Here is a 27,205-nt window from a genome sequence, read left to right as displayed (position 1 = left end):
TACAGTTGTCACCTTTTATCGCCTTTATTTCTGGGCGGTGAAGTGTCAAGACAGGAGAATCTGCTGGCTTGTGACAGAAAAGATCACCCCATGACACTCCTTAAATGCACAGACAGTTTGTAAAATGTCTCCTGACTGCCCATGCTGGCTGTTTCTTCCAGGGTGAAAGGGAAAACTCATTGCTTGCTGCCAACCCTTGCAATGGGGTCCTGTTCCCTGAGTATCTGAAACTCCCACAAAAAAAAAATCAGTCTGTACCCCAAACCAGAAGCCCCCACTAAAGAACTCAAAGCATCTCTTTAAAGCATGTGCAGGGAAACATTGGCCCTCCAGATGTCACCGAACTACAACTCCCATAAGCCTTGGCAAGCAGGGCCAACAGCCAGGGGTGATGGGAGTTGTAGTTCAGCAACTCTGGAGGGCCACAGACTGCCTACACCTGCTTCAAACAAGAAAACCAACCAATCAACAAATCAACCGGCCTCTCCATTTGGCAGCCAGATAACTCTCCCCCAGCAACAGGGGTTATGGTAAAGTCAAAATCCCCCGTGGAATCAACTCAGCAGCCAACGAGTTCCTACTACCCATCCTCATCTCTTCCTCTGGCTATTTGATACGGTGGTGGAACTGGACAACGGCCTTCTCCTGGTCGTGGGTCTCGATGGAGCCTGGCCGCAGCTTGCGGATCTCGTGGATGGCGTCGACACCAGTGATCTTCTGGCTCTTGGCGAGGTAACAGGCCAACATGGTTCCGGTTCTGCCAAATCCCAGCATACAATGAACTGCCACAGCCTGGTGAAGAGAGGGAAAGCCGCAGCGTGAAAGGGCCCCTCCGGCCCGTGAGGAAATTAACATTAGTGAAATTAAAGAGCTCCTGGCACGTCTGCACTCTACTGTCGCATGCTACCCTGACCTCCAAGCGGTGCGAGATCCCAGGAGTTCCAGGCACTTACCCAAGGTTCGTGTTTCCTTCGGAATGAGGCACAGCGGAGACTGTGGTGTTTTTATGATATAGGGTTTATTTACATGTATATACAACCTGAGCCTGCATTCACACCCCAAGAGGGCATTGTTTCCTTCATAGCCACAGCCTTGGATTCAAACAGAAATCAAGAATTGCTCTGCCTCTCTCTTGCTTCTAGATCACATCACTGTAGGTTCAACCCTCACCTCTCATCTTTCTAACTACCAGCCAATTGAGGGGCCCCACCCATCTGCCGTCTCACACAGATCCACTTCCTTTGTTCCCTTAATGGTCCATCACCTAGGCCAACTTGGGTCCCCAGCAGTTTTCGGACTACAATTCCCTGCACTTTTCCCCCTAGAAAAATAGGTGCCGGTAACTTACCATGAAGTTGTTACAGTAGTGGCACATTTTTTAACAACAACAAAAAGAGGTGCCGGTACTGTGTACCCTTAAGTATCCCTTGGGGAAAAAAGCACTGACAATTCCCATCATCCCAGAACCAGTGGTCCTGCTAGCTAGGGATGATGGGAGTTGTAGTCCAACAATAGCTGCGGACCCAAGTTTGAAAAACTCTGACCTAGGCTACCACCTCACCAAGAAGCTAGCCTGGCTTGTATTTTAACACTTGCTGGATCCAGGGGTTAGAAGGCGCTCTGCATACAGTCTACTTCTGCCCAACCTGCCCAAACTCCTAACAATATATTTAAAGCACTATTATATCACTTTAAACAGGCATGGCTTCCCCCAATGCACTCTGGGAACCTCTATTCCCCTCACAGAACCACCATTCCCAGAGTTTCCTGGGAATGGGGATTGATTGTTAAATCACTCTGGCAATTGTAGCTCTGTGAAGGGAATAGGAGTATCCTAATAACTCTCAGCATCCTTAAAAAAAACTATGATTTCCAGGATGCTTAGCCATGATTGTTAAAGTGGTATAATAGTGCTTTAAACTTCAGGTATGGATGGGGCGTTGCAGATCAGTGCCATTAGTTTTAAGACCTCTCTCGCACCAGTGCAAGAAATCCGCTTGTTAAAAAAGGTGGGGTGTTGTGTGTTTTTTTGGCAATTAGAGAAGCATCAGGAAAATGCACTCAAACAGGAAGACATCAGAAGCCAGGTGGGGTTTCCATCAGGTGGGTCACTGTTGCTTACCAGGAGGTGTTGGATTGGCTCTGCTGTGTCTTTTGCACCAGGCCGAACCTCTGCCACCTCCCCACCCTCCCACAGCGACCCACTTGCAGTGAAGCTAGTGAAGCTACTGAGCTGCTTCTTGAAACTACCTATTTCACGCATTCTGAAACAATGTGCAAATGGGGGGGGGGGGCGGGGAACAGCCACCCATCAAAATCCGTACCTCTCTGAATTTTACAAGGTAGTTTTCCAGTCAAGGAATGTGTACAAATACACGGACGCACAAACGAAAGTGTAAAAATGGCACATTACAGTACAGTGGTACCTCGGGTTACATACGCTTCAGGTTACATACGCTTCAGGTTACATACTCCTCTAACCCAGAAATATTACCTCAGGTTAAGAACTTTGCTTCAGGATGAGAACAGAAATCATGCTCCAGCGGCGTGGCAGCAGCAGGAGGCCCCATTAGCTAAAGTGGTGCTTCAGGTTAAGAACAGTTTCAGGTTAAGAACAGGCCTCCAGAATGAATTAAGTACTTAACCCAAGGTACCACTGTACACTAAAAATAACATATGCAAACACGTATTTGACAAAATTGCTCATAAATTCACACAAAAATTTTCATGGGGATTGTTTTTTAAAATCGCAAACTGATGTGGAAATGTGGAGACTTAAGGTTGGAAAAGAAACTCAAGGAGATAAGAATCCGCCCGCTGCTCAAAGTCCAGTTCTCCACCCCTGGCATAGACAACACTAGACCAGCTAGAGAAATCGCCTTGATACGGCCGTGTGACAACTGACCTCCCCCTTGGCGTTGGCATCGTCCACAATCTGCAGGAAGCGCTGGATTTGCTCAGGCGAAGGCGGGCAGAAGTCGGTGATACGCAGGCGGTGGAGCTGGATGCCGGGGCAGGTGTCGTGGTACGGCGGGCTGCGCTCCGTGAGTGACACCAGATGTCGGATGCCATGCTCGCGCATGTACCGGTAGTGTGCGGGCAGGCGGGGCATGGCCAGCCCCGCCAGCTGTCCTGGCGCTACCCAGGAGAAATTGGGTGGCTTGTCGGACGCCATGGACCCTGTGAGCGAGAGGGAGAGAAAAACCAAAGCGGAGGTAGTTCACCGAAAGGCAAATCCCTTCTCCCTGCCGTGTTCTCAAAAGGCTGCTGGAGAATTGGGCGCAGTTCCCCAGTGCCACCCTCTGCGGAAAACTTCGCCTTGGTGCGGTTTGGCCGGAGCTGCCCTGAGTGCAGCCCCGGAGGATTCTGGGAACAGAGCCGCCACCGCCTATCCCTCAACGCAGCCAAAGGTATTGGGTTGGGATTAAGCGTTCTTAGAACCAAAGCTGGTGTGTGTGTGGAAATCCGCTGCCCGATTTGGAAAAGAAAACAAAACACAGGATGATCGCTGTGCTAACAGAAAAAGGGTGGGGAGTTGCCGGAGAGATCTCCGGCTGTTGTCTTTGCAGGTATTAAAAGCGAACAACGCAGGAAAGGGAACAAAAAGGTATTAAGCAAACATTCACATAGAGAGGCAGCCTTTCTGTGTGTACCAGCTGCTGGAAGACACACAGAGGAAAGCACTACTGTCTTCACATCCTCATTTTGGCAGGGCCACACTCCTGTCTGGGCAATCTTCTGAGGGCCACATGTCAGCGATGACCGGGAACAGATGCAGAATTTCCACCAAGGTCACTGCCTACCTCTGTCTAATGGTAGGACTGGCCATGGGCAAATAGCTGGGATGATCCTGAACCAGTAATATTTGCTCGTTTTGCACCTCACTTACCTCATGGGTTATTGTTGTGAGGAGAAGCCCCTTTTGCAGAGGAGGCAAAAGAAAACTGGAGCGCTGCAAGAGAAAGAAGTAAACACAAGAGATTTTTGTTTTAATTATGATCCTCTTGGCGGTGCTGACTAATTTACTCCAGCAACCTTTTGCAGAGGAAAAACAACAGGGTCTTGGGGCACTGTGGAGACCCTGAGCTCTTCCTGCTGACCTGTTTATTGAGCATTCATCCAGATTTGCTGGTAGAAAGCTTGTGCGGAGGTTATACAATGTCCATGCTTTACTGAGCACTGGCCCTGAGGTGTTCACAGGGAGGACAGGCACCGTTTTGTCAATTGAAGGTTAACTCAAGATTTTTGGTGCCTTCCACTAATCACTTTCTTTACTTTCCTTATTTTAAAAAATAAGTTGATATGTTGCACCAGAGGAGCTTTAATTGCACCATCTTAAAGTTCTCAAATATGTGTGAATCCTTCCTGGGGAGTACCGGAGGTGTCCTAACATAAAGACTAACTGGCATAAGATTATATGGAGCAAAGTAGTAGAGCAATTCATGATGGATAAAGCTCTCAATAGCTATTAGCCACCAGGACTTGGTTCTCCCCGCACTTGTCAACTAAGCTACCAGAAAGAGAGAATATTCACATCAGTTGTTCCACCTGCTTTTGCCTCTAGCCCCGCTGGCCATTGGCATGTGGCCCCCAGAAGGTTGCTAAGAAGGAAATGTGGCCCTCAAGCCCCAAAAGCATCTCCACCCCTGCATAAAGGGTCAAAACAGCACTGTAGATTCTGTAGGTCGTATGAGTAATAAAAATGGCCAGAGTCTCTAAACCTTCTCAGAGGAGTCATCTTGTTCTTGTCAAAGGACAAGAAAGGAGATTATTATTAATTTTAATCAATTAATTATGGTTTATAGAGAAAAAGAAAACGTAATATATTTCCCCTTTTAAAAAACCAAACCAAGACTTTTATCTAGATACAATAAAAAACAAAGGGGGGGGGGGAGAGAAAGAAACAGAGAGAGAGAGAGAGAGAGAGAGAGAGAGAGAAGAGAGGGTAGAGAAGAGGTTAAAAGAGAATGATGGAAAGTAAGATTCAGAAAGTAAAGGACTTCCGAGTCTTCATTTGCCCGCTATGTTAATGTTTAATGCTGTATTGTGTTTTTAATATTCGGTTGGAAGCTGCCCAGAGTGGCTGGGGAAACCCAGCCAGATGGGCGGGGTATAAATAATAAATTATTATTGTTTAAATAATAATTTTGTTGTTGTTGTTGTTGTTGTTGTTGTTGTTGTTGTTATTACTATTAAAAGACAATATTCACTTAGTCCAATCAAATATAACAAGAAAGGAGATTGTGACCAAAAGTTAGGAAGACCTTTCTGAGGGGGAGAGCAGTTGAGACTCCCTCAGAAGGTGGACTCTCCTTCCATGGAGAGCAGAGATTGGTTTGGCCACCTGTCAGGGATTCTTGAGCTGAGATTCTTGCATTTTTTTTGGGGGGGGGGTGGACTAGATGCCCCTTGTGCCCTTCCCAACTCTACAGTTCTAGGATTCACCAAGGAGCTCCTGACAAGTTTCCAAGGCCCGTCAAGCACAGAGGCATGATGGGAATCTCTGGCGGCGGCCCACCCTTGGCGCTTAAGAGCGATGACTCAGCGCCTCTTCCCACAGATAACAAAAGCAGGGGGGATTATCTCCTCTGAGGTCACCGGAGTCAATGAGAAAACCTGCAGGGAGGCTCTCCGGGTGGGATCATGTAATCTCTCTGCCGGTGGAACTATCCAGACCTGAAGCTTTGCAAAGCAGAAGCCAATCAACCAGGGTGCCGCCATCTTTGTTGGCCCTCAGCCCAAGCAGATATTCCCTGGGTGGCCTCCCAGGGGAAGGGGCCTTCCCAGACCCTCCAAATGTCCCTATTTTCCAGGGACAGTCCCGGATTTGCAGAAGCCGTCCCGGTTTCTCATTTGATGCCAGAATGTCCTGCTTTTCCTTAGAAACATTCCTATTTTCATCAAAGAAATGTTGGAGGGTATGGAGTTATGCAACCCCATAGCCCAGGAGATAAGTAATGATATAACCTTTAGAAGACATCTGAAGGCAGCCCTGCATAGGGAAGTTTTTTTTAATGTTTAATGTTTTATTATGTTTTTATATATGCTGGAAGCTGCTCAGAGTGGCTGGGGCAACCCACTCAGATGGGTTGAGTATAATAATAATAATAATAATAATAGTAGAAAAGGATGTCCCTAGTTTCCCCGGAGAAATGTTGGCAGAAAATCTGCTTCAATCTGCTCAGTGGCAGAAAATCTGCTTCAATCCCTGGTGTCATCCGTTTCGGAGCTGTGCAGGGTCTGGTGGGGACTGCGCTAAGGAAGAAATAAGGATAAATATATTTAGGGCTGCAGATGTACAGGTTCACTGAGTTCAGTGGGGCTTACTCTCAGGTAAGCGTGCCTAGGTTCGCAGATGCAGTTTATAATGCCCTCCAAAATGCAACCTTTGGTGTTACAGCAGCCTCTTGTGGCCGTCATTGCTCTGTACGGGAGAAGCCAAAATCTTGCTTGTGAGCTTCTCAACTAGGTATCTGGTTGGCCGTTGTGAGGATAGGATGCTGGACTAGAGGGGCTCCCTCCAGCCTGATCCAACAGCATTGCACTTTTCTCTGCCCCCACCTCCTGCAGCCAAGGAAATATAAATTTCCCTAGTACTGTAGTTAAAGGGTTAGTGGTGAAGGCGAGTGTCAGAGCCACCCTGGGTCCCAGCTCACAAGAGACCAAAGTCCAGTCCAAGCTATATACAAAAGGTTTTATTGAAGATCATTGTCGTCATTACATCCAAACTCCGTGGCTCCGCATCTGTTACCCTTAGATGTTAGAAGTCCCCTCTGAGTCCGTCCCTCCCCTGCACCAATTTAAGAGGCTTGTACTGCTCCACCTTTTCCTCTCTTTCCTTTTCCGCAGGGTCTTCCTGCCCCCCTGTCTTCCCTCTTTCCGGGACTCCCCAGAGGCTGAGTCTTCTCCCGCCTGCTCCCCCCTCCTTCGTGCTTTGGCACCAGGCTCCTCCTCAGAGCTCTCCTCATTTCCGCGCGCCTCTATATTTGAACTTGGCGCGCGTACGTTGCCTCTGACATTCCTTTCTACAGTTACGCTGCTCTCGGTACTACACTCCTCCCTTTCAGGCAGCACGTCTTGCTCCGAACTCCTCCCCCTTCCTCCTTCCTGTCCTGCTCTTTCTGACACACTGGCAACTCCCCCCCCTCTACTCCGTTCCGACGGGGGAGCTGGTCCCGCTTTGCCACTCCCACTGGGGATTCCCTCTTCGTTCCCCTCTCTCTGACTGATTCCCTCTCTATTGCCCCTTGGCCTGACCAGGGGGGCTCCCTTCTGGGAATCCTCTGATTCGCTAGACGGACTTTGGGACAACCTCGGCTCGTTGTCGTCCTCTTCCTCCTCGCCCTCGCTCTCTGTCTCCTCTCTCCCTAAAACCCTGACAGCGAGTTTAGGTCTCACTGGGCCAAGACGGTTTGAGCATAGTACACTGATCCTGGCCTGACTGCCAATTAGTTTCAATTCAAAGTGCTGGTTGTGACCTATAAAGCCTTAAGCAGTATCTCAAGGACCGCCTCTCTCCATATGAACCTATGCAGACTCTGCAATCATCCTTGGACTACTGCAATGCGCTCTACGTGGGGCTAGCTTTGAAGGTGACCCGGAAACTACAACTAATCCAGAATGCGGCAGCTAGACTGGTGACTGGGAGTGGCCGCCGAGACAACATAACACTGGTCTTGAAAGACCTACATTGGCTCCTAGTACTTTTTCCAAGCACAATTCAAAATGTTGGTGCTGACCTTTAAAGCCCTAAACGGCCTCAGCCCAGTATACCTGAAGAAGCGTCTCCACTCCCGTCGTTCAGCCTAGACACTGAGGTCCAGCGCTGAGGGCCTTCTGGCGGTTCCCTCACTGCGAGAAGCCAAGTTACAGGGAACCAGGCACAGGGCCTTGTTGGTAGTGGTGCCCACCCTGTGGAACGCCCTCCCACCAGATGTCAAAGAGAACAACAACTACCAGACATCTGAAGGCAGCCCTGTTTAGGGAAGCTTTTAATGTTTGATGCATTACGGTATTTTAATATTTTGTTGGAAGCCGCCCAGAGTGGCTGGGGAGCCCAGTCAGATGGGCAGGGTATAAATAATAAATCATCATCATCATTATCTGAGGCCCTTCTTTGTGTGCCCCCTTCTTAAGAGGTCTGGAGGGTGGCAACACAAGAACGGGCCTTTTCTGCAGTGGCTCCCCATTTGTGGGATGCTCTCCTGAGGGAGGCTCGCCTGGCGCCTTCATTATACACCTTTAGGTGCCAGGCAAAAACGTTCCACTTTAGGCAGGCCTTTGGATTATTAACATCCTATGCTCTTTTAAATGTGCTTTTGAGATGTATTCATTTGTTTTGTTCTTTTTCTTGTTCACATTATCTTTTTTGTGAATTTCACCTTGTACTCTTATTCTGTAAACCACCCTGAGGTCTATGGAAGAAGGGTGGTATATAGATTCAATCAATAAATAACAATAATAACAACAAGCTGAGCCCCAGGAAATCTGCCTCCTCCCCTCCACCCATCAACACTACATATCTGAGGATCCTTGGCTCTCTCCAAGCCAGCTTCCAAGTAGTGCATTTCCAACATTATTATTATGCTGTCATTCTCCCATAGATCTAAGGGCAGTTCACAACATGAAACTGCAATATAAACAACACAAAATACATATTAAAAAACCGGGGGGAAACAAACCATCCCACCCAAGCATAGGCCTTCTATATATGTCTGTTCATCCTTTGGGAAATCACATACCATCCAAGCAAAATATTAAGAGGTGGGCTTCTTTCAATGAAGTACAAATGGAAAATAGTAATTATTATTTGTTTCATATTTTCTGGCATCCCTCTATGGGACAGTCATCCCCAAACCTCTTTCCAAAAGCATTTTATAGGATACACACACACATATATAATTTTATGTAAGGCAGCTTACACCATGGAAAGAATACGTAAGTACAACATAACAAAAGTAGTCACAAACTCCCTGTGGAATCCCCTCCCTTCAGATGTCAAGGAGATACAAGAACTATACAACTTTTAGAAGACATCTGAAGGTAGCCCTGTATCTGGAAGTTTTTAATGTTTGATGCTTTTATTATGTTTTATATATACTGTAAGCTGCCCAGAGTGGTTGGGGAAACACAGCCAGATGAGCGGGGTATAAGTAATGAAATTATCATCACCATCACCATCACCAACATCAACATCAACAATAAGTAAAACATCAAGAAGTATACAACCAAACTGAAAAACTTCAACATAAATAATGAGCTCTAAAATAAAGATGCGAAAAAATAATAACAGCAACAACCACTCCACCTGCAACAAAAACAATTGCTCAGGCCAAGGCTCTGTTCAGCAGCCTCAACTTTTGTAGTTGGAGTCAGTCAGGCCCCTGCCCTCCCAGGCTCACAAGGCAGGGAGAAGGTATTCCAGGACTCACAGCCAAGATGGATAAGATTCTCTCTTTTGTCTAATTCCCCCCTCTTTGAAAGCCTTCAGAAGCTAGCAGTAGATAGGGGTAGGCAGCCTGCTTAAATCTTGGGGGCCACACTCCATTCTGGGAAACCTGCTGGGGGCCACATGCCAGAAATATGTGTATCCCGAGGATAAAGCGGGCAGAACATTACTGGTGTGTCTGTTTCCACACGCATCTCTCTCCCCCCTCCAGCCAGGCAAAAGCACTGAAGGGGCAGCGGGGGGAGAGGGGGGCAGGACAGAGCAGGGCCAGTAAGGGGTGTGGTTCTGGAGGATGGGGAAAGTCCTGAGGGCCAGGCAGAGAGGCCTGGAGGGCCACATTAGCCTCTGGGCCTGAGGTTCCCCATCCCAGGGCTTGTCCCTTTGACAGAGTGCATGAGAGGCAAACATTGTTCCTTCCTGCTGATCTTAATCTTGTATTTTTATATTGCTGTAAGCCAGAATCATAAAACTGTAGAGTTGGAAGGGAGTGGGGTAGTTTCTTGGTTTGTTTTTGTTCTAGTCTGCATTCTCGCTTTCTTATTTTTTATGTTGTGATCTGCCCTGTAATCTTCAGATGACAGGTGGTATACAAATTTAATAAAGGAATAAAATACGTAAAACCTTGTTTGTCAACAAGCTTAGGATCTTAGGACTAGTCCACCATGCTACAGTGCAGGAATCACAGCTGGGATCTTTGGGGAAGGGCAGGTAAGATATCCAAATGTTCCTTCAAACAATACAGTTTTCTCATCACTCTTTTTAAATGTACAGAAAACACTTTGAGGGCAGATTTAAAACCATGTACTGTACTTCATATACAAGCTGCCTGCTTGTCAGTCCTCGCCCCCCCCCTTTGCTGGACAGCCTAAAAATAACCCTTGGCAAAGAAATCTTGTCCCAGGACGACATTGAGGCTGCCCTCAAACGCCTCTCCCCCCCATATAGTCCTATAGTGAGTCAAATCATTGGTCCATCTCGTTCAGTATTGTCGACACTGACTGGCAGCAGCTCCCAGGGATTTCAAGCGGGGACATTCTCAGCGCGACCGCAAGATGCCAAGCAGTGAACCTGGGACCTTCTACATGCCAAGCACGTGTTCTATCACACAGCCGGTCCCACCAGTATCCTGTAAAGTCTTCAACTGGTGGGTCGGGGCAAGCGGACCTGATCTAAGGTGGGTCGCAGGAGAAACACTCTCACCCTGCAAATAGATGGGGAAAATTTAAGAAGTGGGTCTCCAAATGCATGTTTGGGTTAAAAGTGGGTCCTGGGTCTGTAAAGATTGGGTGGCTACCAGCTTTGGGGCATCTACAAGGCTCGGCATCCGTGCATGTGGATGGGCAGCGCGCCCTGGAATCAAGGCCCCCTGATCTGCTGCCGCTTCCCCCCTTTTTCTGACATTGTTTTGGGTACCCGATTTCCCGCGCAGTACCTGAAACGAAAAGCAGGGTTGCAAAACAGGAGAAAGGAGCCGGCTTGGAAGTCATACCGATGCCAAGGGGCGCATTTCCTGCCCGCACAGTGCAAGCGGAAAGGGAACCTCTGCAAATGCCCGCCCTTTGGAGAGCAGAAGAATGCAAGGGAGCCTCTCCAAATTCCCAACTTTTGCGGCAAGAATCAAGCCGGGCAGGAGGAGCTGTTCAGGGTGGGACTCCCAATCCGCGTCGGGAGGTCTCCACTCTTGCTTCCTGTGGACCCACATGGTGATCGCAGTGGGTCAGGATTAAAAATCCCTGGGAGCCGGAGAGTGCGCCCCGCCTGCTTTTACGCACGTGTTTGTTATGGTGCGCCCTGTTTGCCACTTACCTCTGCGAGTTTTGCTGCGTCGCCGAACACCCACCCGCCCGCGTGTTTTTTCTTCCTGAGAAGTTGCTGTGTCGCTGTGCGGAGCTGATTCCACGTAGCTGGCCCGTGGGGAGGAAAAGGGGAGGCGGACGATCTGGTGCCCCGGGGATCCCTCAAGGGAGATCTGCTGCCCCCCCCCAATGGCGAAGACCATCATCCTCTGGCCCCTCGGGCTGCTCAGTCTCTCGGGGGTCCCTGCGCAGACAAGTAGGGGGCGGCCGTGGGGGGACGAAGTGGCTCTGTCTGCCAGCCCATAGCTCAGGGGCAGAGCCCCTGCTTGGCCTGCAGAAAGCCCGCGCTCTGGAATACGCAGAATGGGACAAGCTAACAGGAAGGATCCGAGACCCGTGGGACCAGAGGTTTACCGAAGACTGGACTAAATTTACAGTAGAGTATCTGAAAAGTATTTGTGATGATCAGATTACGTTTGTAGGACTACAAGAAGTTCTGTGAGGAGTAATTTAAGAAATATTGTAAAAATGGAAAGGGAGAAATGATTGCTTAGAAAATGTAAAGGCAATATTAAGTTAAAAATTGCAGGAGAAATAATCAAGACGGAAGGCTATCAGAGATGCTGAAGGAAGTCCAAACAAGGACATATGTATAATAATTTGTGTGGTATGTCTTTAAAATTTTTGTATGCTAAAAATTAATAAAAAATATTATATATATAAAAAAAGAATGTCCCGGGCTCAGTCCTTATAGTCGTCCAAGCAGGGTGGGGGAATAGTGGCTCAGTCAATAAATTGGTTCATACTGGGACTTGCTGGGACCGGAGAGGAGCTCACAGCCCTGCCGAGCCAAGGGGAGGGTTTCCTGCGTCTGTCGTCTGAACCTGGTCTCCGATGGCAGGAACCTTGGGCGTAGCCAAGGGGGGGGGGGAGGCAGGGAGTCAGCTGCCCCACCAGCAAGTAAATCAATAAAAATACTTAACTAACATGAAGCCCCCCCACCCAAATCCTGGCTATGCCCACGTGGGGAACGGCCGCTTTATCTCACACAGCAGAACATCTGCTTTGCATGCAGAAGGTCCCAGGTGGGAAAGACCCCCTTCCTGCAATCATGAACCTGCTGCTGCCAATCAGTGTAGACAACACTAGGAGGAAATGTGGGCTTTATCCGAGCAAGTTAGGAGGGGTGGGGAAGGTCCGGGACAAACTGAAGTGTGAAAGAGTCCTTAATGTAATGATGTATGTATTTTTGTATTTTTAAATTTCTATACCGCTTTATATTTTTAATAAAAAACTCCAAGTGGTTTACAGCATATTAAATCAATAAAACATTAGCTGGGAGATCTTCCTCCAGCCTCATGAGGAGCCTCTTCAGTAGGGCTGGTGAGTGTGGGTCCCGCCCCTAGGCCAGGTGGAAAGAGCCTTGCAGGGAGCGGCCTTCACGTAATAATGAATGCATATAAAATAGGCAGGATCAGAATGCCTAAGAGATGGTTGGGTCACGGAACCTATCTGCTATTAAGCGGGGAGCTCTTTAACTCCTCCCCCAGTCTGTGTGCCCTTCTGGGGTCAGTGGGGGGCATGTGCCCCTGGGGGTCAAAGTCAGTGGCAGGTGTGGGCTGAGCAAAGAATGACTTGCTGGATACAAGCAAATAGGTATTCTGTAGTTGAGATCAGATGTTTAGATGTTGTTGGACTCTCATCTTCCAACATCGCTTAAGGAAGGGGGCGTGAGAGGCTCCTCAGAGCATATCCTCCCTCTCCACAACTGTCTTGAAAGTGTTTGTAGAACCATGAGTTAGGAAGAAACCAAATAGAGACTCTGTCGCAGGCGAAAGGTCGTTTTTTTTTAATTAAACATTTGGTGCCTAAAAATGCAAGATCTGCAGATTTATTGATTATTTATGTATTACATTTACCGGTATATACCACCTTTATCTTCCAAGGATATCAAGGTGGTGTACATGGTTCTCCCCATTTCATCCACACAACAACCCTGTGAGGTAGGTTAGGCAAAGATAATGGTGACTGCCCAAGGTTAGTGGCTGAGTGAGTACTGTATATCCCAACAATGCTTGTTGTTGTTTAGTCGTTTAGTCGTGTCCGACTCTTCGTGACCCCATGGACCAGAGCACGCCAGGCACTCCTGTCTTCCACTGCCTCCCGCAGTTTGGTCAAACTCATGTTAGTAGCTTACTCTAAGCTTACGCTAAGCTAAATTGCAAGATGAGACTAAATGGGGAGAAAAAGAGATAAAGCGAAGTCTCTTGTCATCCTCCTGCCAAGGAGATCTCCACCTCTAAGACAAAAGGACCACACACACATAGTTTAAAGGAAGTCCGCAACAGAGATCTGATGCGAAAAAGCTCTCTTTAGGTGAGGTGTTCAGGCGTAAATGAATTTCCTAAGCTGGAAAAAGGCTTTTGGATCTCGGAAAACAAACTAAGAAGCAAACCCTGAAGTCCACCAGGGAAGTTTCCTTGCCCCTGAGCTATGGCCCTTCCTGTCCCACAAAACCTGGCTAAGAAAACTGTCCAAAAAGGCTCTTGGAATCCAAGGGTTGTGAGGAATGGTTTTGAGTTGGAAGGAGTTCAAAAGAGAAACCAGTGCTAGTTGAGGTAGTTTTGAAAGTGGGGGGAGGGGAACAGTTTTGTCAATACATTGGGGAAATCCCTAGGACGTAAGCAACAGGAAACTCAGCCTACCCAGGTCAGTTCAGAGATAAATGCCGAGAAAGTTAGCAAAATTTCACAATAGCAGATTGACTTTGCTGAGAACAGAAGTTCCCAACAGAAATCAAAAGCAGATTCTGGGGCCGCTTTGACCAGTTTGTTCTGCGTCCAGCCAGAATGGAGATCCTTCACCCCTCTCTTGTCATCCTTGCCTGCCTTTTAGGGTCTCTGGCAGAGGAAGGTGAGTGCCATGTGGAGCTGTACAGTTGAAATAATGCCTGTAGCTCTGCACCAGAGCTAAACAGCTGGATCGTCTGCTGTGGAACCACCAGGGCAGAACTTGCGGGGGGGGGGGGAAACCTGGAGGGCTCCAATCGGTTCTGCAGCGATAGAACTGCTAGCGCATTGGGGGGACATAGGGCTCTGGAACCTGGGAAGGGAGCCCATGTAGGACAAGGAAAACGCTGATTCTAAACCTCTACTGCCTTGTGGGATATCTTTGGGAGAAGAAAAGGCATGTCCTCTTTCAAGGCTTTTAATGTTGAATAGATTATTGTATTTTAATATTTTGTTGGAAGCCGCCCAGAGTGGCTGGGGAAACCCAGGCAGATGGGCGGGGTATAAATAATAAATAATAATAATTATTATTATATCCAGAGTGGAGTCCCTTAGGTGGTTGGATGGCACCTTGTATGCCTTCTTCCAGCCACTCCTGCTGCCAAGCTGGTGCCAAGTGTATTGCTCTGCTTTCCTTTGGACCATATTGGTGAGGCCGAGAGGGGGGTCTTGTCATCTGGGCAGCCCAGGACCACCATACACACTGCCTAGGCTTGCCGCCCTCACTTTGGTGCAGCTAACACAGCAGTTTGACTTCCCCCACCGGAGGCATACTCCATTGTCTTTCAAGACCAGGGGTTGGCAATCTACGGCCCATGGGCTACAAGCAGCCCATGGGGGTCGTTTAACTGGCCCATGGACCCCCGCCACCTGCTCAATTGGTTCCCGTGCGATGGAGTAAACTGGCGCGGTGTGGAGCAGAGCAGGGACCGCCTTCTGCGATATTGGCCGGCTTCCCGTTGGCTGTAGGAAGCTCCTGCACCCAATGGGAAGCTGCGCCGGCAATAGCGTTGGTGCGTGTGTGCGCAGTCCGGCCCACTGCGGCGTCTGCGGGATTGTGAACCAGCCTAAGCCACAAAAACTTTGCCGACCTCTGCTCGAGACAGATGGACGCCAACAGCATTTGCAAAGCTAAGCGGGGTCCGTATTGGTTTCAAATTGGATGGGGGGTGTTGAGATTCCTGACCCTCGGAGTCCATTCCAACCCTCCAGTTCTGTGATCCTATGAATGAGCAGGAGTGGTCCGGGTTGCAGCAGGGCTGATGGTTGAACACATTTGAAGGAAGTGGAATAACACATTGCCATCTAAAGAACTGCCCCTGACCATAAATCTAGAGTGAAAAGGTTTTTTTTTAGAGAGGAGACCATGAGGCCACCGAGTCAAGACTCGAAAATAGCCACTGTGCCGCTGTTTGTGACTCAGAGGCACTTGGAGGAAGGAGAAGATTTGATTGGGGAAGAGCTGGCGTTTCACAGGTGTGGTGAAAACAAACACAGCTGTGAGATTCCTGTCTTGAATAGGCTCCGGGTTATAAACCTGGATTGCCTTTGTTCAAAGAACAGGAGTGTCCGTTGACTCATTGCTAAGAACAATGCGAAGTGCTGGTGCTCATTTTTAAGTAGTAATGAAACAAAGATTTAGTAAAGAAAAATAATAAAATAAAATCTAGTAAAGGAAAATTAAAAAATAGTAGAGATTGGTTCTTCAGAGCAAATGAAGGTCTTGCACCTTGCACACATGTTCTTGTTCCTCTGGGCAAATTACTTGAGATTTTTTCAAACCCTTACTGTCTGCTGTGGTTCAAATATTTAACTATGCATTCTTGTGTTTGTTTACTTGTTTGTTTGTTGTTGTTGTTGCACCTCAGGTTCTGCTTGTGTGCTTCCCTTAGATACCTAGTTGGCCAATGTGAGGACAAGATACTTGACTAGAGGGCCCACTGGCCCGAAATAGCATCTTATGTGCTTATGCTATTTAATCCTGCTGCTTTTTTAAAAAAGTATTGTCATTAAATTTATTGTATATTAATGATTTTCTTCTGACTTTTGCCCATGGATCATGCTTCCTCAACCTCAGCCCTCCAGATGTTTTGAGACTGCAGTTCCCATCATTGCTGACCACTGGCCCAGCTAGCTAAGGATCATGGGAGTTGTAGGCCCAAAACATCTGGAGGGCCAAGGTTGAGGAAGCCTACCGTGGATTATCTTAACAATGGCATATTGGTGTTTTATGAACGAAGTGATTCATTAACAATACCAGCACAAAACAACTTTTGCATGTGATTCTGCAAGAGTCACAGTCCAGCTGTTGGCTAAGACTGTTGGTTTTCTGAGCTCATAATTAAAAACGGTGGAGATCCCACCCAGCCCAGTGTTCAGCCCATTGTGAAACCTGTCTTCTACAGAGGGCATGATTTTCTATCCCCTTGTTGATAAAGGTGGAGAAGCAAGGCAGACCAAGGCATTTTGCCACCTGAGGCAAGCCGGAAAATGGTGCCCTCTGCCATGTCTCACTCCTACAGAGGGTTTTATGTCACATGCGCCCTCACCAAAACTGCTTCTAAGCTGCAGGCGGGGCATGAGACAGGGTCAGTTCAATACATTTTGCTGCCTGATGCAAAGGACAAGATGGCGCCCTTCCCCAAAGTCCATACACAAGCCAACTGGACTTAATCTACTCCAATACTGGTGAAAGGACTGTACATTCCGCTGCACCTGAGGGCAGCAGGATAACACAGGGGGTACAGAGCACTCATAGCTGTGCTTACTCCCTGCTAGGGCTGCCATACGTCTGGAATTTCCTGGACATCGCTGGGATTTGTCCGTCAAAAATGGCGTCCGAGTGAAATTCTGGAAAATAGCTTGAAATGTCCGGGAAAACCCAGGTGTATGGCAGCCCATATTGGAAGTGTTGATTTGCGAATTTCCAAACACACACACACACACACACACACACACACACACACACAAACCCAACAACTTCAAAAAGCTCAACAACTTTGGTCAACGCGCCCCCCCCCCCCAAGTCTGGATTTTTACTTTCTGAAATATGGCAACCCTACTTCCTGCCCCCTCACCATATGCTGCCTAAGGCAGCTGCATCCTTGTGCCTCATCATAGGGCCAGCCCTTCAAAACAGCAAGTCCCATAGAAGTGAAGGCATATTATCATATGACCTAGCCTTCTTGCTGATACAGTCATACCTTGGTTCCCGAACAGTTTAGTTGCTGAACAAATCAGCTCCCAAATGCCACAAACACGGAAGTAAGTGTTCTGGTTTGTGAATGTTTTTTGGAATCCAAAAGTCTGACGCGGCTTCCGCTTGAGTGTGTCTTTATATGTTATTTTATGTTGTGGTATAGAAATTTAATGAAGAATAATAACAACATACCCTTCAACATTTCTACAATGAAAACAGGCATCTTCTATTCCATAATAATAACATTCTTATTATTTATACCCTCCCATCTGACTGGGTTGCCCCAGTCACTCTGGATGGCTTCCATCATATATGAAAACACAATAAAACTTCAAACATTAAAAAAACTTCCCTATACACCTTGGCTCGGAGGTTGCATAACTCCATGCCCTCCAACATTTCTCTAATAAAAATAGGGCCATCAAAAGGAAAAGTGGGACATTCCCGGATCAAATCAGAAGCCGGGATGGCTTCTGTAAATCCAGGACTGTTCTTGGAAAATAGGGAAGCTGAGAGGGTCTGGAACAACAACAACAACAACAACAACAACAGGTCTCTAGGGTTGGACCAAAAGTCAGTGGGCTACAGGATATTAAAGCAATCTCTCAGACAACGTTCAAGTAACACCTGCATGTAGTTATAGGTGTGAGGAAAAAACCCTTACTCTCTTCTTTTCCTGCCTCCAGACCTTCAAACGAAGGCATTCATATTCCCAGCGAGTTCAAACACAGCTGCTGTGGTTTTGAATGCCTCGTTCCAGGATCCTTTGACCAGCGTCACCGTCTGCCTGAAAAGCTACACATTGCTGAACCGTGCCTATGGCCTCTTCTCTTATGCCACACAGAAAAGCGACAATGAGCTCCTGATCTTCAAGCTCAAACCCAACCAATACAACTTTTATGTGGGTGGCACATCGGTGACCTTCAGTGTTCCAGAAAGAATGACCTCTGGACCTCAGTGGGAGCACATCTGTATGAGCTGGGAGTCTGCCACGGGGTTGGTGGAGTTCTGGTTGGACGGGCAGCCTCTTCCCCGAATGGGCATGAAGAAGGGTTACTCTATAGGCACAGGGGGATCCCTTCTCCTGGGGCAAGATCAGGATTCCTTTGGGGGTGGCTTTGATATCAACCAGTCCTTTCTAGGAGAGCTCACGGATGTGTACATGTGGGACCGGGTGCTGACCCCAGATGAGGTGCTTCTCGTCCGCAATGGTGGCACCCTTTCCAAATATATTTTGAACTGGAGATCCCTGAGCTATCAAATTAAGGGGTATGTCGTAGTTAAGCCTTCCCTGAAGACCATCTACTGAATTAGGGAGCTGCCTTAAATGAAGCCCTTGCCTAAAAAGAAATGGAGTTGTCTTAAAATTATGCAGATTTTCTTCAGGGTGTTTCAGTGGTGACGGTGTTGATCAGCCTGTGAACAAGTTCCGGGAAATCATACATGCAACTTCTCCTATACCATTGCCCTTCTAATAAAAAAAGATTGCATTTTATTTCCTTTTCCGTTTTTAAAAAATGTTTGTATTGCTGAGAAGAGAATGGGACAGATGTCCAACCAGATGTGGGAATGTTGTGGATACTAGGAGAGGATATATTGATTTAATAGTATCCTTCCTCACTCATGCTTGTGAGTCAGCAGCAGCAGAGTGCATTCCCCAATATATATCAGGAATCTAGTTGGTAGATTCATTTGAATCCCTTTCCTTAAGCAATCCAATCTGGCTTTGTCCAGATTGGGTTTTGTTCCTGGGGAGTCCCCTTTTATCCCTCCTAAAGAGAATAAAGACACAATAGCCTTCTTTGTAAGTTATAAGAAGTTTACTTGCATTCAGTTCACAGCTGGATCCCTGAAGTCAGGCTTTAGCTTAGAGTTACAGAAAAGAATGTGGGTTCATTCCACTGGCTGAAGGGACGCGGGTGGCGCTGTGGGTAAAACCTCAGCACCTAGGGCTTGCCGATCACATGGTCGGCGGTTCGAATTCCCGCGGCGGGGTGAGCTCCTGTCTTTCGGTCCCAGCTCCTGCCCACCTAGCAGTTCGAAAACACCCCTAAGTGCAAGTAGATAAATAGGTACCGCTTTATAGTGGGAAGGTAAATGGCGTTTCCGTGTGCTGTGCTGGTGCCAGCTCTCCAGAGCAGCTTTGTCACACTGGCCACGTGAGCCGGAAGTGTCTCCGGACAGCGCTGGCCCCCGGCCTCTTAAGTGAGATGGGCGCACAACCCTAGAGTCGGACACGACTGGCCCGTATGGGCAGGGGTACCTTTATCTTACCTTTGCCTTTACCTGCTGCCTGAGAGCCAGCAGACAGCAAAATACAACAGTATCAGCAGAAGAACAGCAAAAGAGAAAGAATGACCAGCCCTTTTATGTGGTCAGCTAGGGTCACGCCCATCTACCTGGTCACACACAGGGGGAGGAAGCCCCAGACCAGGTGTGACAGGAAGTCCTCCTGGCTGGAGTAACATCCCCCTGCATGTCCACTCTGGGCAAACAGGAAGTGTTGTACTTTACTGCTTATGTTACATCCCACACCAGAATGGTCCAGGCAGGTTTTGGGAGGAAAGTCTTTGTTTTGCTTCTCCCAAAATTTGGAGATGGGGAAGTAGAGTTGTGTGCAAAATGGCCTCTTGGCACTCCCCATCCTATTTCGGAAGCAGATCACTTTGGGGGGTTTTTTTTGGGTGGGGGGCTTTCACAAAATTTCTCCAAGGGTAGGAGAAATCCCCCAATGTTTTCTCAGGGGTGGCCTCACCTGCAGCATTAGCAGCGGTAGCAGCGCAGCTACCTTCTGGACTGGAGAAAGGGAATAAAATACAGTATTTTTCGCTCTATAAGAAGCACTTTTCCCCTCCTAAAAAGTAAGGAGGAATGTGTGTGCGTCTTATGGAGCGAATGCAGGCTGCACAGCTATCCCAGAAGTCAGAACAGCAAGAGGGATCATTGCTTTCGCTGCGCAGTAATCCCTCTTGCTGTTCTGGCTTCTGGGATTCAGACACCCCCCCCCCCCGTTTTCCTCCTCCAAAAACTAGGTGCGTCTTATGGTCTGGTGCATCTTATAGAGCGAAAAATACGGTAACTGTTTCCACAGATGCATAAAATTGCTTTTACCTCGGTGGGGATATTTAGCAATTTATAGATCTGTATCAAATGGGAACTTCACAGCCAGAACATATTGACAGTAAGAGCAGTTTAACAATGAAAACAATTAAGTAGAGCAGTGGTGGGGAACTTTTCTGGCTCCTCCCAGGCCAACATTGACAGTAGGTTAGTTTTTCTGTACATACTCACAAGCCATTCAATCTTGCATCCAAGCAAGTAAAAGAAATCACCACACTTCAAGGACTCATTCTGGCCAAGCAAAGACACTCAAGGGGCATGCAGGGCATATTGCAGATATTAATATTGCGCAGCTTGAAGCAGTAGAATAAAAACTCTTGGAATAAAAATGGTCCAGACCCATCAATATAATTCGAAAGCTTTACTCGAACTTTCTTCAAACAGACTTAAAACAATAAAGAGACATTCAAGTGGTTGCATAATTTAAATGCTTGTCCAAGCATAGGTTCAGCTTCTTTAAAACATAATGCAACTCCAAACAGACCAGAAATTAAAAGTCTTCCTCTCCACACAGACTCCATTAAAGTCTGGAGCTGTTTTCTCCCCAGGCGAGACCCGATTAGTACATATCTCTACTTGGGTGGTTTTTGGACCCACACAAAGTTGTGATTTGCAACCCTCCCGTATATGTCTCTCGTTGCCAGAGAATTGAAAGGGATGGGGATTCAGTCCTTTACAACAGACCACCAACCCTCAGAGTGCTTCACTCCCGATCCAGAATATTCCGCGTCTCGTGCTAAGCCTACAGGTGACCTTTTTTTTGAAGTAGCAAAGAAGACAATGCACAGTGTGATAAGTCAAGCTCCCAGCTCAGGTAGTGGCCACTGGGGGAATTTCCAGACACCCAGCAGTGTTTCAGAGGGCTTTAAACAGAAGAAACACATCTTTGTTTCAGGTAACAGGCACCCTTTGTTTCCAATAAGAGACGTTGTTTTGGCCAAGGAGAGCCCTGACAGAGTGGAATCTTGTTCAGACCTCATGTTTCCCCGTTGCCAAATCATGGCTCTGAGATCAGGAGAGGACTTGAGCTCCCTCCTCTCTGCTTTTGTCCTTTAATGTAAGGTTACCAGATTTTTTTCAATGAATCCGGGGACACTTTTCAACTTCAATGGATTTTGTATGGGGATTGATTTGTAAATCTGGAGACTGTTCCCGGGAAACAGGGACGTCTGGTAACCTTACGTGGAGTTTTGTCTTCAACACAACTGGAGACCAAACAACCTAAAACTGATAATTTAGTCTAGGAATGGTGGAAGAAATTTGATTTCGTTCACCTTTAAAGGCAAAAGCAATGTATGCAGTGCTTTCCAAAGCAATACGTGAACTGAAACGCAGTTTCTGAATTTTGCAATGCCATTCTATGGCCAAGTAATGTGAACAAGAATGCACACTCCTTGGATAGGAGTGGGCATAAACTTGTGCATATTAGTTAATAACATACAAAAATGCATTATATTTGAAAAAAATGCTGTGCAGAACATTGTATGTTAGCCATAATCTTATATAAATGATGGGAAATGGAAATGGACAGATTTGCCCCTCCCCAACACCTCCACACTGATAAGCAAGAGGCATCATCATAGATCAAGGATATATTCTAGTCAGGTGGGAGACCAGGATAAGCATGGTGAGAAGATTAAAATAATTCACACAAAATAGTATCAAATGAAGCAGAACTGCTGTGTGCTGCAAGTCACCAGATATCTCTGTTTCTCAAAGAGTGACGCATTTTTGCAATGAAATTTCCCCTAACATAACACATTCCTGTATTTATTTATTTTTAACTAATAAATGCATTTACATGCAGACTTTACCCTAGAGCAGGTGTGGGGAAACTTTGGCCCTTCGCTTGTTTCTGAACTACAATTTCCATTATCCTTAGCAAGTATGGCCAATGGCTAGGCATGATGGGAGCTGTAGTTCAGCAACATCTGGAGGGCCAAAGGTTCCCCCCGCACGCCTTGGTACACGCCACACAGGACGTGGCAGGATAACTGCATTGCAAAATTCAGAGTACAAATTTCAAAGGATGTTTGGGTTTGGGTTCACATATAGTTTAGGAAAGCAGAAATTAATTATGTTTGTCTTTAAATGTGAACTGAATTGGATTTCTGTCCCTTCGCTAAGTTGGAGGGTGAATGTAGGGAGCCTCCCACAGTCTTGGAGGCTTCCTGCACATTTCAGGTTTTCCAGAGAGGCAAAGCCACCTGGTTTGCTCAGAAGGAAGGTGTTAAACCAAGCAAAGGTCTGGTGAAGACTAAGAAACTTGCCTGGGGAGAATCCAAGGGCCAGATAGAGATTCCTGAGGGCCCACATCTGGTCCTTGGGCCTGAGACTTCCCACCCCTGCCCTAGGATCCAAAGAGGAGAACATCAACATAAAAGCACAGAAGTAAATGCCAGAGGTGCTCTTGTGGATTAACGGGGCAGTAATCTTGATTGTTCTGTAAGATTATCCCTAGGGTAGGAAATACACTTTAATAAACTTGCCTCTAATCTTTTCAGCAGCCTTGGCAGGCATAAAAAGCCACCTGAGAAGAAACATTTACCAGAATGGGATAATAGGCAACCTACCTTCTGGACATGTGCTTCTTAAGAACAGGTGCCAGGTAGAAATCAGCAGCCAAGAAGATGGAGTCCCAAGGAGGTTGCCAACAAACACCCTGGAAGGAGACATGAGAGACAAGTGGTGGTGGTCCTATTAAACATATAATTTGTGCTCATATTAAACATAGAAGATTTGCCAAAAACCCTACCTAATTGTGTAACTATGGTGGGTTTGAATTAACATATAAGAGGGAAGTATCATTCAATCTCCTGGGCATATGAAAAGCTGTGTTCCATGGCTCACCAGCCAAGAACGATGGGAAAATTCTCCCTCCTTGCTCAGAGCACCTTGGGTAGGCGAAGCCAATATGTTCACCCAGACCCATTGACCAGGATTCACCAAGATGCGCATGACAGGTCCGAAGGACACCCCAAGCTGAAGGCTGTAGAAGGTGGCAGGTTCAAGACTCAAAACCAGTAAAAAGCTGGAGAAAACAAATTTCAACATTTTGTGCCAAATAGCTCACAACGTATGGGAAATAATATAACAATTCAACAAACAGATTCACAAACAATCACACCATATTGATAATAAAAAATGTATCCTTGTTTCCATTAAAAAGCCGAAAGTGCCCCCCATTTTTTCAAGCAAAGAACTGAATCACAAAATTCTGAGAGTTCAGATACATTATTTCATTCAGTGTGATTTCTCCAATGAGAAAGACATTTTGAATTTTGCAGAAAACACATTTCTACCTGTAAATTCTGTATCCCACAAGGTTGTCTGGAAAGCCTCCCAACGTCTGTGTGGGCTAAGAGGGATCATTTTCATACTGGCAGGGTTTTGCTTTTTAAAAAACCCAGCTGACAACTGATACCACGTTTGGGATGGGAAAATATTTCCATCTATTTCATGGATTATCCCCCTGCAAATCCCTTGCTGTGCACCTATAAATACCAGAGAGACTCTCCAGTAGCTCCAAATCGGTGACCAGCTTCAACCAGGAAGGAAGTCTCCAAGGCAGATCTGACCATTTCGGAGATCCTTTTCATCCTCCCTCCAGGCCTCTCCCACTGGGCAGCCAGCAGCATGGAGATCTTCCATCCCTTTCTCCTCATCCTTGCTGGCCTGCTGGGATCTCTTGCCCAGGAAGGTGGGTACCGCGTTCAGCTGTAAAAGCAACCCAGGGGCGTGAGCTGGAAGGCTGGGGCACATTTGTGAAAGTGGCTTTAGAGGAGATAAGACAAATTCATAGAGTAGGATGGGTCTATCAAGGGCTGTTAGGCATGACATCTGGAAACAAAATATTGCAGCAAGGAATGCAGCTTTTCACAGTTCCAACTCCTTCTTTCGACCCTTTCCACCGTCTCTTAAAAAAAAAATATCTTTTCTGTTTCTGAGTTGTTCTTTCTTCTGTTCTGCTTCCATCTGTGATTCCCCATAATTTTTTACTGGGAATATAAAAGCAACTATCACCCCCCCGCTCTTTTGACAGAAGCAGATGGAATTTGCAGGTAATCGTTCTAGGCAATACTTTCTACAATTTGAAATACAATGGTACCTCGGGTTACATACGCTTCAGGTTACAGACTCCGCTAACCCAGAAATATTACCTCAGGTTAAGAACTTTGCTTCAGGATGAGAACAGAAATCGTGTAGAGGCGGCGCAGTGGCAGCGGGAGGCCCCATTAGCTAAAGTGGTGCTTCAGGTTAAGAACAGTTTCAGGTTAAGAACAGACCTCCAGAACGAATTAAGTTCTTAACACGAGGTACCACTGTATAGATGTTTTCAAAACTTGTGCTGTCTCTTAATTGGAATCAGTTTGTCTCCCTTTTCTATGATATTCTCTCGACTGGAGATATTTACACCAGAATAGAAAATCACCACCTACTAACTGTTTTATTTCTTCTTATGACCAAAAAAGTCATCATATGAAGTAATGATGGCTTCCAGCAGCAGCAGCAGCAGCAGCAGCAGCAGCAGTTGTTTTATTATTTATACCCCACCCATCTGACTGGGTTTCCAGGAGGGCTTTAAAAGAGAAGGAGATGAACTCATGGAGAATGGCTATTGTCAGGAGCCGGTCTGAGGAGGAATGGTGGGAACTGAGAAGAGGAGGGCAGTATAGATTTAGAATGGTGGTTTGCAGAAGGTCATAGTTCAGAGACTGCAGAGGAGAGGAGCTGGGAAATATTGGGAGAGACAGCTAACAGACTCAGTATCTCTTGAAAGCATTCCCGACCCCCCCTCTCCCAGAACCAGGTGTGCCTTGAGGGTAGTAGAACAGAAAGCTCAGAGGCAGAAAGCACAGATAAGCTGGCACAGGAGTGACGTAGAATAGGAGGGACTAAGGGGTGGGACTTTACTTGGAGCAACATCATTATCTAAGAGAGATCGTATCCCTTCGTCTCTCTCTGTGAATGTTGAATAAACTACCCGGTAATAACTCTTCTGGTTTTTCTGCTTCTTGGCATCCCACCATGAGAGAGATAGGATTCCCTGAACCCTTGACAGCTATCAATGGTCACAAACCATGATGGCTTTGTCCTAACTCCACTGGATGGCTGTATTTTAATATTTTGTTGGAAGCCGTCCAGAGTGGCTGGGGAAGCCCAGCCAGATGGGTAGGGAATGAATGAATGAATGAATGAATGAATAATAGGAGGTAGTCTGCCTTTGAATGCCAGTTGCTGGGAATCACAAGTACAGAGAGTGTCATTGAGCTCATGACATGCGTGTGAATTTCTCATTGGTTGACCACTGCAAGTACATGATGCTGAACTGGATAGATGATGTGGCCAACATCCAGACTTTCTTCAGATGAGGCACACGGAGAAACAGAGCCTAACATACATCGTGGCACTGTCTTGATGCCATACTAATCCTTGGGGGGAAATGTCTGCTCCTTTTAAACTGTTGTCTTCCTCCACCCCCCACCCCTCAGATCTTGAAAGGAAGGTCTTCATATTCCCGGAATCATCGGACACCAGCCACGTGGTTTTGAAGGCCACCTCACAGCAGCCTTTGACCAGCTTCACCATCTGCCTGAGATCCTACACAGACATGACCCGGGCTCACACCCTATTCTCTTACGCAACCAAGACGAGTGACAACGAGATCGTGGTCTTCAAATCCAAAACCAACGAGTACAGCCTTTATGTGGGGACTGCAGATGTGATTTTCTTCTTCCCAGAAAAGCTGGTTTCAGAACCTAGCTGGGAGCAGATCTGTATGAGTTGGGAATCTGACACAGGATTAGTGGAGTTCTGGCTTGATGGGCAACCTTTTCCCCGAAACGGTATGATGAAAGGTCATGTTATAAGTCCAGAGGCATCGATTGTCCTGGGGCAAGATCAGGATTCCTTTGGTGGTGGCTTTGATATCAACCAGTCCTTTGTAGGGGAGCTCACAGATGTGTACATGTGGGACCGGGTGCTGTCTGGGGATGAAATGTGCCTTGTCTGGGACAACCATGTTCCTTCCAACCCAATAATTAACTGGAGGTCGTTAAATTATGTCATGAGAGGCTACACTGTTCTTAAGCCCTACCTGTTTTCCAACTGTAGAGCTGAGTAGGCTTTGCAAACAGACGGAGAGTCTTTAAAAAAACACATTACAGGGGGGTGGACTAAATGATCCTTAGGGTCCCTTCCAACTTTACGATTCTATGCTTCTTTGATTGAAGCCTCCAACAGGGCTTAAAGTTAGGATTGTGGTGGTAGTCCTTAAAAGATCTAGACTTTTGCATGGCAATAGACACTGTTAGTTGCATTGATTTCAGTTCTTTCTGCTGGAATGAGGAGTTCTGTGAAACCCACAAGCTGTCGTTTCCCTCTATTCCTCCAATAAAAGATTAACTCTTACGTCTGATGTATTCTTCAGCAGCGTCTGCCTTCAACAACAACCTTCAGTGGGGAGACTTGAGTTTGTTTCTTCCAAAGTCTGGGGGTAGGATGGACTTTTAAAACTGATTCTACCTGATTCACACTTTCCAAAACAATGCCTGAACTGTCACACAGCCATCCTCCAAAATCCACACTGCTCTGAACCTTGCAATGCCATGTCATGTGTACAGCCAACATACGCAGATACTGGGGTGAAGTGTGCATACAAATGTGTATATTAGTGAAAATCAGCTTACAAAATGCACTATTTCTATTAGGGAAAATTCTTTTTGCCAAATTGTGCATATTAGGCAAAATTGCCTAGCAAAGTGTGTCTATGAGGAGAAATTTGCACTAAAATACTGATAGATTTGAGTGATAAACCATAATAATAATAATAATAATAATAATAATAATAAAG

At 46.7% G+C, this 27,205-nt stretch overlaps 3 protein-coding genes across 7 annotated transcripts; 2 read left to right on the top strand and 1 right to left on the bottom strand.

Annotated features, from left to right (window-relative positions):
* Positions 1–23,003, bottom strand: DUSP23 (dual specificity phosphatase 23). 5 transcript variants are annotated; one of them, XM_081843040.1, is made up of 4 exons: positions 22,926–23,003; positions 3,890–3,952; positions 2,906–3,180; positions 1–792 (listed from the first exon to the last, which is right to left on the bottom strand). In XM_081843040.1, exons 3-4 carry the CDS (start codon positions 3,173–3,175, stop codon positions 607–609), a joined length of 456 nt encoding a protein of 151 aa, XP_081699166.1. In that variant the 5' UTR covers positions 3,176–3,180; positions 3,890–3,952; positions 22,926–23,003; the 3' UTR covers positions 1–606. The 5 variants fall into 5 exon arrangements, with proteins under 5 accessions (XP_081699166.1, XP_081699164.1, XP_081699167.1 ...); XM_081843038.1 differs by lacking the exon at positions 22,926–23,003 and adding an exon at positions 10,881–11,687; XM_081843041.1 differs by lacking the exon at positions 22,926–23,003 and adding an exon at positions 10,938–10,962.
* Positions 13,972–18,727, top strand: LOC309331025 (serum amyloid P-component-like). Its single transcript, XM_081843032.1, has 2 exons — positions 13,972–14,157; positions 17,919–18,727. Exons 1-2 carry the CDS (start codon positions 14,094–14,096, stop codon positions 18,539–18,541), a joined length of 687 nt encoding a protein of 228 aa, XP_081699158.1. The 5' UTR covers positions 13,972–14,093; the 3' UTR covers positions 18,542–18,727.
* A 116-nt stretch (positions 23,004–23,119) lies between the features above and the next one.
* On the top strand, positions 23,120–26,787 carry LOC309331024 (serum amyloid P-component-like). The gene is made up of 2 exons (XM_081843031.1): positions 23,120–24,052; positions 25,845–26,787. The coding sequence occupies exons 1-2, from the start codon at positions 23,989–23,991 to the stop codon at positions 26,474–26,476; spliced, it is 696 nt and encodes a 231-aa protein (XP_081699157.1). The 5' UTR covers positions 23,120–23,988; the 3' UTR covers positions 26,477–26,787.
* Positions 26,788–27,205: the final 418 nt, after the last annotated feature.

This window comes from Podarcis erhardii (assembly GCF_964252035.2).
Source record: "Podarcis erhardii genome assembly, chromosome: 15".
In the NCBI taxonomy this organism is placed as follows: Eukaryota; Metazoa; Chordata; class Lepidosauria; order Squamata; family Lacertidae; genus Podarcis; species Podarcis erhardii.
This window is presented reverse-complemented; position numbering and strand designations above follow the sequence as displayed.